We start from the raw sequence: 14,956 nt of genomic DNA on the forward strand, positions 1-14,956 counted from the left end.
TTTTCCATGCAGAGCTTAAATAATATCTGAGACATGTTCAGATGTGTTCATCAAGACATTTCTCAGTCTCAGTAACAAGAAGAGAACATGCAAGTGAAGATACAAAAGCAGCCCAGAGGCCACTTCAAACAGGGTTCTTGAATTCAAATGAGCTTCGTGGTTAAAAAGAAACACACACACACTTCACACACGCACACACATATGTACAATTTACAATTTAAATTATGCTTTTTCAAGTGTACCATGTGATCATCCCTTTTATTGGTTACATTTGCCCGCTTCATCCATTTCAGCCCTCCTCTGTGTATTCGTCTATCCATTATGACAATTGTGATGAAAGGCTTGAAAAAAGCTGCACACACAAAACAAGCTGGGATGCAACTAAACTAAACATGTGAGTTGATTTAGAGACTTGCCCAAGCAAACATTTCGACGACGGAGGATTGATCAGGTTAGTAAACTTGTCTATGTTTCTTTGGCTTTGTTATTTTTGGTCCATCAGCTTGCTGCTAAGCCGTTTCTGTGGTGATGCCTGGTGCAGCATGACCTCACGCTGGATGACCTTCATTTTCTGATTCCTGGTGTGTCTGTCTCTTTTGCACTTGTTTTAAGTCGGACATGTTACTATATGGCCTACTGTCTGTTTGGTGTTCTTGTTCTAAAACAACATCTAAATGAACAGAACCATGCTGTGCCTTTGTGTATGCAGCATGACTGGTACGCTGCACGATTCCCACAGGCTTTCAGTGAAAACATGGACAGAGGAAGAGAGTGATCGTGCTGACAGCATACTTAGCAGGTACATATGTAAACACATACACCCACACAGACCCTCACAATCACACACACACACACAGATTTAAAACAGATGTGTGCTCCTGGTGCCTTTATGTATTGCTGAAATAAGTGTAGCATGGATTAGCATTAGTTTAAATTACACTACAACATAATCTAATAGGAAAATCAGTCTCATATATTCCACCATTGACTAAACAATCTAATAATCAATCTGACAGATTATTTTCCTTTCTCATTGAGCAATCAATTTGAAAAGAATACGAGTCAATCTATTTCTCAGCACTACAACCAATAAAAGAAATACTTACATGTCAACCAACCTCTTAGAGAAGAATATCCTGGAGCTTCTGCTTGAATTAAAGCATACATTCATGATTAATCAAACTAATCTTTACTGACAAGAAACATAAATAACAAACCAGAATAACAAAAACACTGAAAAGACATTATTTACTGCAGATGTTAAGTAAGCTTTGGCTAAAATAATAAATCTCAGCCCTTTTCACAGTTAAATCATTCAGTTGTGGTCTAGATAAAGTGGAGCTGCAATGCTTTGGTCTGAATTCCGTTATTGTAGCTCCACAGGCCCCTCTTTTACCCCTGTTCTGACGTGTGTCTGAGAGTAACTTGTTTTGGTGCGGTCTCTTTAAATGCTTTTGAGGCACTTTATACTCCACCAGGCCAAAGAGAGTTCCACTTTAAACATTCAGCCATTTTTGTAGTATGATAACAGAGATACAATTATCTAGAGGCACAGAATTTTTTTATTCCCAAACTGATTAAAAGATGTCAACAACGGAATACTTTTCCATCCAGCCTTACATGTTCGAGCCGAGTCAGACCCAGAGCGACAGGAGAATGAAGACGACAAACCTGCAGAACTGCACTTTCAAATGAATGCGTCTCAATGCTGTGTTATTACTGTATTTGCACCCTCTCCATCCACACCAAGTTACTACATTCAGGAGCGTAACTTACACTTCAAAGAGGTTCTGATGCTGGGGGATGGTGTAATGACTTGTATGGGTTAATACACCGAACAACTGAAGAAAATCCAAAAAGTCAACTGAAAGTTTACTGAACGTAAATGGGGTATACAGAGAGTGGAAAGACATACAGCAAAGGCAATCGGAGTTTGGTGAATGTCACCATTTGCTCCAGGAGCTGCACGCAGACAAGGACGGGCCCAGTTTGACAACCTGCTGACCCACATTGGCACCCGCATCTCATACCAGGACACAAACTACAGGCACTCGATTTCAGGTGAAGAGAGCCTGTCCATATTTCTATGGTTAGTTGGTATCTTTCATTAATGAGGCTTAGGAATTAATGCTGTTTAATTCAGGTCAGCGCAACTGAGTGCCAAAACCAGCCACCACAGAGACAGTTTCTTCCCTCAGGCTGCTGCTCTGAAAATACATCACTACATCACAAAGCTGAGCTTCTCTGATTGGGTGACACGCCATGTCAATCTCCAAAAAGTGACATTTCCCAACTCTAGCGTCTTTGGACACGCTCTCACTCTCAAAACGCACAGCCAACTAACACAACTAACATAGGGAACCACCTAGGGAAATAGATTATCAGAAAATATGGCCCAGACATTTAAGCGTTCAATGTCTGGGCTGCAGAGACAACACTTCCCAGTAACATGTCTTGGATTAAACCATCTGTTGTTCACAAGCACTGCTACTCCACCTCCTTTGCGTTTGCAGCTCCTTTTTAAATCTTTGTCTGCTCGTATGGTCAGAAAGCCTGGTAGAGAGACAGTGGAGTCTGGAATATGATTCTGCAGCCATGTCTCATTGAAACACATAACACTGCATTCCAGATACTCTGTCTGGGTCCTTGTAAGGGCTTGAGCTTCATCCAACTTGTTTCCCCACGATATCGCATTTCCCATTACGATCAGAGGATGAGGTGGTTTTAACCTCCTCCTTCTCTCTCTTATCTTTGCTCCAGCTCTGCATCCATGGCGCCTCCTTTTCGACACATCAGGGATTTAGTTGAGGTATTGCTGGAGCTTTTGAGATGCTAATCAGCTGCTCTTGGGTGTAATAAAAGAAAAACATCTTGTTGCTATGTTTAACACATAACAGCAAATGTCTAAAAGTAAAAATGTATCAGTAAAAATCCTTCCAGCTGCACAATATCCAACCTTGGAGGGAACAATTGTCCAAAAAAAGCAATCTTCATCCACAAAAAAAGTAAAAATAAGAAAACAACAGAGCTACTCCAACATGCTGCCACTGCCACCCTGAGTGGTGCAATTCTAGAAATATGTAAATATGTGTGTGGGGAATTGGTGTTGAGGTCATATTAGCTTTCAAAACTTACAGAAAAATAACAGTTGCCTGGTTTTCATACAACTAGTTCATAAATAAAAGGCTATTTTAATAAAATAATATTTTTAAAATAACTTGCTGAATTAGAAATCAATAACATTTTGATAATTGATTGTTATAATTGTTGTAATTGTTCTGTTGACTAGCCATCACAGTGGCTGATTGAATAGAGTGATGACTTAACAAGATGGCAGCTTAAAACAGATGTAGATTCACAATTTGGTCGTCTTGTCGGCAGGCGTGATGATATCACCTCTGGAATTAGTGGCTCAGCTTAACAACAAAAAAAGTAGCGGCTGCAGCGCTATTTATACAAATCCTTTATGTTTCCCAGATGTACCTTTAACTACCATACAGGCAGTGTGTGAAACTGGAGTTACAAATGGTTTGTTCTTCAGCCAGTGGGTAGAAACCACTTATTTGATGTAATTAGGGACAGGGTCTCTTCTTAGTCATTTTTGTTCGCCCCCTGGCTGGGCCTCACACAGCTCATAATCCCATTATTAAAAAACCCACTACCATCATTTACCGTGTGATTAAAGCTTTGACTTGTCTTTCAGGTAATGATTCTAGATTCTAAATTTGTCAGCTGAAAAGAAAGAATAATTGGTCCCTTTAATGCCTTAGTCTGAGTGTTAGGGAAAAACGAGTTTTTCTGTTGCACAACACGAAATACTGCAGGTGATACTGGGCATGACTTGAGAGGGGAAGAAAGACACATGTTGCAGGTCCTTCTATGCTATATAGGTGATGTGTTGACCACTATGAACTTTATGTTACTGGTTTGTTGGAACAGAATACAACCAAACAGCCAATTATTAGTCAGGATGGTTTTACAGTAAAGTCACTTTACTTAGTATCATTGTTTCCTGTGTTAAATATGTAACATATTTTGTAAAACATTACATTTTATTGTTGAATTTCTTTTAATTATGAATCTGCAGCAAATGATTTCAATAAAAATAGCCACAGAAAAAAAACCTTTAAAAAGACAAAATGAACAAACATACTGAAAAGTAACACAGGATAATGGAAAGTGAATACGTTAAAGAATAGTTCCAAAGGAAATATATTGATATGTTGATGTTAGATCCATCCATCCATCCATCCGTTTTTTTTATACCTGCTTATTCTGTACAAGAGGCGGGGTATACCCTGGACAGGTCACCAGTCCTTGCAGGGCAACACAGACACACAAAGGACAAACAACCATGCACGCATACACTAATAGCTAAGGGCAATTTGGAGACCCCAGTTAACCTAACAGTCATGTTTTTTGACTGTGGGAGGAAGCCAGAGTACCCAGAGAGAACCCACGCTGCACAGTAGAACATGCAAACTCCATGCAGAAGGACTCCAGGCCAGGATTCGAACCCAGGCCCTTCTTGCGGCAAGGCAACAGTGCTACTAACTGAGCCCTCGAAAAAAAGTAGAGATTTGTTTTAGATTTATTTTACTGTAACTTTCTTTTAACTCTAAAGCTTACATACATTTGATAGAACTGGTTCGTAGGCTGCCTTACACACACCTTGTCACCTCTGCCAACAAAGTTTCTATGGGACTGAGATCTACAAAACATCAACTTTGTTGTTCTCAAGCCACTTTTGTAACTTTTTAGAGAGTATGCTTATTCACTGTTCCTTTAGAAAACAGTTATCTGGTTAAAATTTAACTTTCTGGCTGATGTCTTGAAACTCCACATAATGTTGTTTCTTCATGATGCCTAATGATCTAATTTGTGAAGACCACCAGTCCCTTTTCCAGCCTACTGCAGAGTTGGAACAATGTTCTTGGACCTGCACACTCCCCCCTTTTCCTCTTTAAACATAGCAAAAGTCATTATTCAGGGACTTCCGGTGGGACACAAATCAAGATGGCAGCATAAGACCGAGCTCCCGTGTCGAGGAAATGAAAAAACCTCCCTAAAACAAAAAAACGAATTAAAACACAATTTGTCCAGACATGAGTGGAGGACGGAAGCAGAGAAGTATGAAGAAACCCCCCCCCCCCCCGAAGAACACAATTCTGAAGCCGAACAAATGGAAGAAGAAAGCGGTGACTCGAAGCAGCTCCAGGCCGTGTTGGAGGGGCTACACACCATCACAGCAGAAATCCGGGAATTAAAAAAGGAGATGAAGCAGGACCTCACAAAACTCAAAGATGAATTCAAGGATGAGGTGAAGTGAGAATTCAATGATTTCAAAGAACAAATTATAAGAACAGTGTCACAAAACGACGCGGAATTGAGGAAACAACAAGAAGATATCACTGAAGCACAGGGCTTATCATCAGAATCAAACACATACCTTTAAAATACCATTAATAAAAGGGTTAAAATGCATAAGCACGGATGGCGTGTTATGGCCGATCTTCTGTGTTTAAAATCACCCTTTAAATAAAGTTTGTCTAAACTTAAAAAAACAAACAAACACAGAACACACAAACTGAGCTCATGTGCTGAGCAGATAATCTGCTAGCACTAAAGTGGCTGAGTTTTCAACACAAACAAAACCAAACGTCATAAAACGAAAAATGTTTAGATTATTTCATTCTAAATTACTTCTCTCTGCCCAAAACACAACCTCTTACATGGACTGTGCTGAGGAAAAGTTGTCCAGGGCGATGAAGTTGAAGAAAGCATCCACAGTGAACAAAGGGTTAACTGTAGCTAACCTCTGTAGCCTCTGATGGGACGGCTCGTTCTGTTGGCCGGCCACATTGCACGTTACAGCTGTAACCACGGTGATGCGGTCCCGTTGTCCTTCCTTCAGAAAAATGCTCCACTCGGCTGGGAACTCTCTGCAACACAGTTTGCTTCTGTAGACCTCAGAGAGAAAGTCAAGCAACGCTTGTACCTTAATTACCCCCGTTCATGAATGAATAGCGGATACACAAACAGCAATTCATTCCTACTTAACTTAGTGCATATGATCACGTTATCGTATGACACTTTTGGATCCAGTTTGAAGAGTTTATGTCTGTTTGCCTGCAAAGAGACATTAGCGGGCTGTGTCCCCCCGTCCAGTTCCTCTGGGGAACTGCGTGGAAGAGGTCAGTTTGTTGCAAAAGCGGGGTTTTTATTCGGACAGTGACGTCACGGGAAGTCCGCTGTTACCCTGTTTCTGGCTGTGCTGGAAGTAGGTTAATGTGATTTATTTTGAAAGTTACAGAGAGGTTCTTATGTTGTCCCCTTGGCTGGGGTCCCAACACAGGTAAAGAAAACCTGAAAATTCAGTGTCTCAAAAAATACTGTGAAAAAGTTTATTATTTGTTTCCTGAGCATTTAAACGGTCTCTCACTGTGGGTCATAGGACACACAATCATGGGGAAGACTGCTGGCATGACAGATGTCCAGAAGACAGTCATCAACAGCCTTCAAGAAGCCGGTTGTTCACAGAGTTCTGTATCCAAGCATATTAACAGATAATTGAGTGGAAGGAAGAAGTGTGGGAGCAAATGATGCAACAGGGAGAACCACAGCCTTGAGAGGATTGTCAAACAGAATCCTTTCAAGAATTTGGGGATCTTCACAAGGAGTGGACTGAGGCTGGAGTTGGTGCATCAAGAGCCACACACAGACGAATACTAGACATGGGCTGCAAATGTTGCATTCTTCATTTCCACTCCTGAACCAAAGACAATGTCGAACCATCTTACCTGGGCTAAGGAGAAAAGGAACTGGACTGTTGTTCAATGGTCCAAAGTCCTGTTTTCAGATCAAAGTAAATTCTGCATTTCATTTGGAAATGAAGGTCACAGAGTGTGGAGAAAGAGTGGAGAGGCACACAATCTACGTTGCTTGTAGTACAGTGTGAAGTTTCCACAGTTAATGATGGTTTGGGGTGCCATGCTATCTGCTGGTGTTGCTCCACTGTGTTTTCTGAAGTCCACAGTCAATGCAGCCATCTACCAGGAAATTCTAGAGCACTTCATGCTTGCCTCTGCTGGCAAGTTGTATGGAGATGCTGATTTTATTTTCCAGCAGGACTTGGTACCGGCCCACACTGCCAAAGGTACCAATATCTGGTTCAGTGACCTTGGTGTTCCTGTTCTTGATTGGCCAGCAAACTCCCCTGACCTGAACCCCAGAGAAAATCTATGGCCTGCTGTCAAGAGGAAGATGGCATACACTAGACCCAACAAGGCAGATGACCTGAAGGCAGCTATCAAAACAATCTGGGCTTCCATTACACCTACGCAGTGGATTGCCTCTATGCCATGGCACATTGATGTAGTAATTCATGCAAGAGGAGGCCTGACCAAGTATGGAGTGCATAGAAATTGGCATACTTTTCAGAGGCCTGACATTTGTGCTTAAAACATCTTTTTTTTGATGGTCTAATCTGATATTCTAATTCTCTGAGACACTGAATTTTGGGTTTTCTTCACCTGTAAGCCATAATCACCAACATTACAAGGAATGAAAGCTTGAAATATTTTACTCTATGTGGAATTAATCTCTATAAAATACTCGTTTCACTTTCTGAAATGACTGGCAAAAAATATTGCACATTTAGGCAACAATAAAATTTCCAGAGAAGTACCTGTACTGCAAGAAGTGATTAGTGACAGGCTTGGTCAATTAGAAATAAGAAACAGGTGGAGAATAAGAGGCTAGACCTAAGGTCAGCTGAGGACATCAGGAGGCTGAGAGCATTATACAGATCATTGGGAAATGAGTGTTTAGCAAGTGTTTTAGAGAGTATCCTCTGAGGTATTTCTTTATTTTGTGTGTATCTGAATGAATAGAGGACAATCGATATGTGATGACACTTCTTCAGAGCTGCAGAGAATGGCAGCCATTGAAAGGAATTCCCAGAGTTCCTTTCGAGGCAGAGGAGCGCTGTCCAGGTATGACAAAATGCTTTAAACAGAATATTCAGCAATGAGTTGTGTTCATCTATTTTTCTTATCGTGTTGGGTGGTTATGTAAGTAGTAGGTGCAGTCTAACAGATGTTTACTGTTTAGGAACCTGTAGTCGACAGTCCAGAAGATAAATGATGTTGATCTGTGAAGACTACTTTAGGATTATTCCTGTATTTTGTGTCTGGCTGTTTGCAGAATAGTGAGTATGGTGATGACTCTGAGGGAATGGGCCCAGAAGAGTCTGGCCGAGGAGACAGAGCGACCCGATTCCTTTTTGGAGCGCTTCAGGGGTCCGGCCAACATGGACATGCAGGCCCCGCCCAGCAGGTTCAGCCACAGCCACACTGGTTCTGATACAGGAAATGAAATTCGATGCTCCCAGCGCAAGTGAGAGTCCTACAACAGTCTAACTCACCTTCCTCTAAATGTGCTCACCCTGATTTAATTCGCTCTGTGTTTCTGACTTTCTGTCAGGAGGAGGAAGAAGTGGAAAGTTGTGGTTTTATCCCCATCTGATGATGCCTACTACAACTGGCTGATAGTGGTTGGGGCAGCAGTTTTTTATAACTTCACCCTATTAGTTGTAAGGTAGGGAACTGTTATTGTAATGAAAATTACAGTGCAATAGTAATAATAATATTTATTGTAATAAATATTACCAAATTATTTCCCATAACCTGCTCCACACTGGAGTCCATATTTCTTTCTCTGCAACATCTGCTGTACATCTCTTATTAAAGAAGCTTCTTTGAAACTTCAGATACAGGACAACGATGGCTTTGCTTATGTGCACTGGTCAGTAATTTAACACAGTCATCTGCAGATATGCAACTATTGTGTTTGAAAACCTGTTATTTTTAGCCCGCTGACACATAACTATGTTACAGAGTCTTCCATTTTTTTGTGAACTTGTGAATGACTGTGTGTAATAACCCATTACTTCCTGAATTTATTTACAGCTTTAGAAATATGTCTTTACAGTTGAGCAGATGCTAAATCAACAAACCATTGCTAATATGAATTAAGCAGCAGATAAAAATTTAGGTATGATGCGAATTAGCTACTGTATTAATTTGGGCACAATAGTAATTGAAAACATATTCTATTCATAGAGGTTATCAATTATTTTATTGAGGGTGCTATTGATGAATCGGGGCTTTAAATTTTAGTTACAACACGTCTTTCTGTACAGTTTGTTGCTGTCACTTCATCACAGTATTTTCAAACACATTGCAAGCACACTGCAAAATCACAACCGGGTGTAGTTCACAGTTCGACACATGGAATGTGAAAGTGCCTCCAATATGATCTTTGGTATGTGTGGAATATGCATCAACAGGCATCTTAGCTACAGCAAGACTAAAAGTGGTTTATGGTAAATTCATAAAAATAGTAAATATGAGGTTGAAAGGGCTCCAATAAACCCAAAAAATAAAACTTCCACCAAAAAAAAAATGTATGTAGACAGAACTAACAACTTCCTTGTATCTGGATTCATTTGGCATCGAAGCAGTTATACCTGCTGTGACTCAGGTGGTGGAACATGTAGCGAATAGGTAGGTAAAACGGTCAACAAGGTAGCAAGTTGCTTTGTGATCTTGGCATTAAACATTTTTTTCTGTTGTTAAAATAAAGCAGTATGGCATGCAAGCGAAGGCTCTTCAAATAGGACTGGTCAAACAATATCACTCAGGTAAAGGATATTCAGCCCCATTGCCACTAAATCTTGGATATATGGTTATGCAGATCCCTTTAAATGCCTATGCTTTAGAATGATAATTTATCTATCTTGTATGTTTGTTTCAAGATCTACAAGGAGCTGAATTTTGAAGTGAAACTGCACAATAGGGCACTTCTATTGTTCACTGTGAGCAGCTGTTTGCTATTAGAGGGAACCTCTCATTCTGAGAAGTTGAATCAAAAATAGATTCATCAGCCAGTTTCCTTTTGACAACACACATTTTTCATAGACTTTGACACAAGGCCTTAGCACTGACAACATGACTTCTGTCAACGCTGCAGTTTCAATTAGAGACATTTTTTTTAAAACATAGTGACATACAACATGAATAGATTCAGTTAGGTAATTTATTGGAAAATAATTTCTTGTTTCTTTAAATTATTTATATTCACTCTATCCCTGTTTTATTGAAGGGCCTGTTTTGATGAGCTTCAGATGAAAAATATTCTGGTATGGCTAGTGCTAGACTACATCTGTGATGGAGTCTACATACTGGATATAGCTGTTCGTCTCCACACAGGTACTCCATCAATCTGCATCCTGATGTTAACAATAGTCTCTCAATCTTTTTGTCCAGATAAAAATGCTAGTGATGCAGATTTACATTTACATGGTAAAAATCCCTTAGCTTGCACATTGAATTTATGTCTGTCTGTGTGAAGGGTTTTTGGATCAAGGCTTGTTGGTGAAAGATGTGCGTCGTCTGAGAGAAACCTACATCCGAACATTACAGTGTACACTGGATGTCTGCTCCATCCTCCCTACGGATCTCCTGTACCTCATAGCTGGAATGAGCTACACTCCTCTTCTACGGTTCAACCGGCTGCTGCGGCTGCCACGCCTGTTCGAGTTCTTCGAACGAACAGAAACACGAACGAGCTATCCAAATACATTCCGCATCTGCAAGTTAGTCCTCTACATCCTGGTTATCATCCACTGGAATGCCTGTGGGTACTACAGTTTCTCCAAAGTCCTGGGTCTGGGCTCCGACTCATGGGTTTATCCAAATTCTTCTGACCCTGAGTTTGGATCCCTAGCCAGAAGCTATATATACTGTCTGTACTGGTCGACTCTGACACTCACCACCATTGGTGAGACCCCTCCTCCTGTCAGAGATGAGGAATATCTGTTCTTGATATTTGACTTTCTGGTGAGATTATTATTCACAAACACGACTTCCACTGCACGAATCTCTCTAGTAAAATCCACTCTGTTGGTATTTCTCCCCCAGATTGGTGTTCTGATATTTGCCTCCATTGTTGGCAATGTTGGATCCATGATCTCCAACATGAATGCAACACGAGCTGGCTTTCAAAACCGCGTAGATGCCCTCAAACACTATATGCACTTCAGACATGTCAGCAAGGTCCTGGAGCAGCGTGTCATTCGCTGGTTTGACTACCTCTGGACTAATCAGAAGACGATAGATGAACAAGAAGTGCTGAGAAGCTTGCCAAATAAACTGCGCGCAGAGATCGCAATTAATGTTCATCTGGACACACTGAAGAAGGTAAACCCCACTGAACTCCACTGACATTAGCTTTTTAAAGTTTTGGATGTTTTGTATTTGTGTAGCTATAAATCATTTTGCTCTATAATGCCTAGAATGTTCTTGGGCTTTGACACTGGTCATGAAAATGCACAACACAGAAACTTTGAATCCATTTTGGCCATGACTTGGAGCATCTCAAATATTGTTTCTCAGTCTGTTTCTGTGAATGTGTGTGTGGATCTAGGTGCGTATTTTCCAGGATTGTGAGGCAGGTCTCCTCGTAGAGTTGGTGTTAAAACTTCGACCCCAGGTTTTCAGTCCTGGTGACTACATCTGCAGAAAGGTCTGGACTTTTTTTTGCTGGTACTTTGAAGAATTGCTAATATCTATCTGTTAAACTGTAACAGTTCATATAATAGGCAAAACACACTAAAACAGGCCAGTTATTCTAAAACATGAGACTCTAATACAACATTTAAATGTTTAAAATCATCAAACAAAATTTAATATTGTATAAAGAAAATCAGAGTAAAAAAACTTTAAATTATTTTAATCAATAAGGGACTAAAGCTATCCAAACCAATCTGGCCCTAAGACAAGCCCAAGCCTGATTATCACCTGAGCTGTAGTTATAATAAATAATTTAAACAGAACCTCTCTGTTTAAATCTGTGGTCATTTTGCTAGTTTGTGTTTTAATAGATATTTTTAGTTTTCAGATTTTTTTTTAGCATTGATGACTTTCTGTTGCAACACTGAAATGTCTCATAACATGTCTACAGTACATTTGCTCTGCCTTTTCAAAGGGTGATGTGGGTAAGGAGATGTACATCATTAAAGAGGGCCACCTGGCAGTGGTGGGGGATGACAGAGTCACCCAGTTTGCTGTCCTGACCGCAGGAAGCTGCTTTGGAGAAATCAGCATCCTAAACATCAGCGGCAGCAAGATGGGGAACAGACGCACCGCTAACATAAGGAGTCTGGGCTACTCAGACCTCTTCTGCCTTTCCAAACAAGACCTGATGGAGGCACTTCAAGAGTTCCCCCACGCCAGGTCCCAGCTGGAGCAGAGGGGGAGGGACATCCTTCAGAAGGAGGGTCTTTTGGAGGAGGTCAGCGTGTCTGCTGGAGAAGAACTGGAGGAGAAGCTGGAGAGGATGGAGTCCGGTCTGGATCGTCTGCAGGTTGCAACTTTGTCCATTTTTTGAGTCCATCCATTATGTTTTTCACACTGTGGGTAAGAGAAAATAGGAAGCCTGATAATAACTGTAACTAATTATTTTCAGACAAGTTTCGCGCGCCTGCAGAGCGAGTTCAACTCTTCCCAGCTTCGACTGAAAAAGAGAATCACAGACCTTGAACACAACATCACCACAGCAACCAACGGCAGCGGCTTCCTGTCAGACCCTGACGGCACTGAGAGCATCTCTGGCTGTGACTTTGTACGATCTGAAATCAACATCCGACTCTGAATACTCATTTTACACAACTGACACAACATACAGTTATTTTTTATTTTCGATAATTTTTTATATAGACTTATCTCGACATACAGTATTTTATTAAATTATTTGTAATACTTGAGCTTTTCCAGATCTTCTAATATTTTCAACCACAACTTTACGTTTTTTTGTGACAGACACACAGTCCAAAATTGTAAAGTGGAAGGAAAATGATATATGGTTTCTACCAGTTTTGTACAAATAAAAAAAGTATGACAAGCATTTGGATTTAGCTCCCCTGAGTCGACATCTTCCGGAAGCAACTGCAAAAATTTTGGGCTATGTCTCCAACAGCATTTCACATTTAGAGACTTAAATGGTTCTTTGCAAAATGGGTGAAGCTCAGTCAGATTGGATGGAGAGCTCTGGTGATCAGTTATTTTCAAGTCATTCTTCTGGCGAATTTATCACATGAATATGCTTTGATCTAAAGGATTCCACTCTAGCTCTGGATGTGTGTTTAGGATTGTTGTCCTGTTGGAAGGTGAACCTTTGCCCACTCTCAAGTATGTTGCAGCATCTAACAGCTTTTCTTCCAGGGTTGCCCTTATTAAGCACCATTCATCTTATCAACTTTGTCCTGTTTAAACGTCTCTGATGTAGAAAAGTATCCCCACAGCATGATGCCATAACCACCATTTTTTACCATGTGGAAGGTTATATTCCAGGTGATGTGCAGCTTTACTTTTCCGCTACACGTAACCTTTTCCATGTAGGTCAAAAAGCTCAGATTTGGTCTCAGCTAACCATAATACATTGTTCCTCATCTTTACTGTGTCCCCTAAACATGACTTCTTGCAGCTTTCAGCCGTAGATCGCGTGGCCCACATGTATAGAGGCTTCTGCCCTCAGCGCAGCTGTCCCCTGGTTTGAGTCCTGACCACAGCGACCTGTACTGCATGTCTTCCTCCTTTCTTTACCCTATTTCCTGCCTACTTACTTTCAAAGAAAAATGACAAAATAAAGGCCAATAATGCTGCAAAACAAATATAAAAAAGAACAATCTCTTTCTTCTGACAGCTCTTCCATAAAGGTCAGGTTTCTGGAGTGTGTGACTTATAGTTGCCCTGTCAATAGATTATCCCACCTGAGCAAGAACTCTGCAGCTCCTCCAGAGTTACCATGGGCCTCTTGGCTGCTATTCTAATTTCTGCTCGCCTCACCCTGTCTGTAAGTTTGTGTTTACAGTCATGTATGGGTTGGTCTTCATGATGCTGTTTGGTCACTAAAGTTCTCTATCAAAGTTCTGAGACCTTCACAGAACAGCTGGGATTAAATTACACTAAGGCAGACTCTATTTAGTAATTAGGTGGCTTGTGGAGGTAAGTGGATGTTTTTATTCAGGGGTATCAGAATAAATGGGAGTGATTATAAATACGCACCAGACTTTTCACATTTTTATTAGCAAAAAAAAAAAATAAAAAAAAATCATGTACCATTTTCCTTTTCCTTTACAGCTGTGTTTCTGTATGACATGAATCACAATAGAATAAATTGAGGTCTGTGGTTGTAAATAAAATGTGGAAAGTTTAAGGGCTATAAATCTTTTCTTCCTGATATTCTACCATTCAGGATTAAACAAATGCGTAGATAAAATTGTAATACATAGTAACATATAACATGAATAGATTTAGTGAGATAATTTATTGGAAAAGAAAAAAGATTCCATCATGCTTTGAGCTTGAACCCCCAATAAATGAAAATGTTTTAGTTAATTAGTTGATTGGTTATTTTTTGTTAAGCTGTTTGATGTTTTACTCTTTGGCAATTGTTAAAGTCATTAATGGATTAATTGACTTGAAAATCCCATCTAAACTATTTGTTTGTAGTTTAAGATATGTGAATCTGTTTTAGCTGTAAAAAGAAAAGTCTGTGTGAAAATGTCAGGTTTAAACAACTGAACAATACGTATAACAACACAAAAAGAAGAGAGAGACAAAGTATTAGTTATTTTACTCGCTTGCGAGGAGAGACGGTCAGAGTTGCTTTCAGTTACAAACTCTCCACCGCTCTCAAACCCATCTAACCGCTCCCTCTTTTTATTATTGTCTTTCGGGGGTCCCTAGTTTACAAAAACATTAATCTCTAAAGGATGGGAAAACAACAGCTGCATCGTAAACAAGTCATAAACAGCTTTATCCATTAACAACATATTTCCACAGTCCTCTTTCAGCTTCCAGGGTCAGTTGCGCCTTTTGTTCAGTGTAATCAG

At 40.2% G+C, this 14,956-nt stretch overlaps 1 protein-coding gene across 1 annotated transcript; it reads left to right on the plus strand.

The window, feature by feature from the left end:
• The first annotated feature begins 314 nt into the window (after nt 1-314).
• On the plus strand, nt 315-14,898 carry LOC124860595 (cyclic nucleotide-gated cation channel-like). The gene is made up of 11 exons (XM_047354034.1): nt 315-451; nt 710-799; nt 7,893-7,994; nt 8,206-8,397; nt 8,485-8,598; nt 10,165-10,271; nt 10,414-10,901; nt 10,983-11,261; nt 11,488-11,586; nt 12,049-12,426; nt 12,529-14,898. The coding sequence occupies exons 2-11, from the start codon at nt 711-713 to the stop codon at nt 12,712-12,714; spliced, it is 2,034 nt and encodes a 677-aa protein (XP_047209990.1). The 5' UTR covers nt 315-451; nt 710; the 3' UTR covers nt 12,715-14,898.
• Nucleotides 14,899-14,956: the final 58 nt, after the last annotated feature.

This window comes from Girardinichthys multiradiatus, chromosome 23 (genome assembly GCF_021462225.1).
Source record: "Girardinichthys multiradiatus isolate DD_20200921_A chromosome 23, DD_fGirMul_XY1, whole genome shotgun sequence".
NCBI classification, from domain to species: Eukaryota; Metazoa; Chordata; class Actinopteri; order Cyprinodontiformes; family Goodeidae; genus Girardinichthys; species Girardinichthys multiradiatus.

Coding starts and splice junctions, on each gene's coding strand:
- LOC124860595 (XM_047354034.1), top strand. CDS start 711: ATGACTGGTACGCTGCACGATTCCCACAGGCTTTCAGTGAAAACATGG. Junction 7,995..8,205: donor GGCAGAGGAGCGCTGTCCAG/GTATGACAAAAT, acceptor GGCTGTTTGCAG/AATAGTGAGTATGGTGATGA. Junction 11,262..11,487: donor ATCTGGACACACTGAAGAAG/GTAAACCCCACT, acceptor GTGTGGATCTAG/GTGCGTATTTTCCAGGATTG.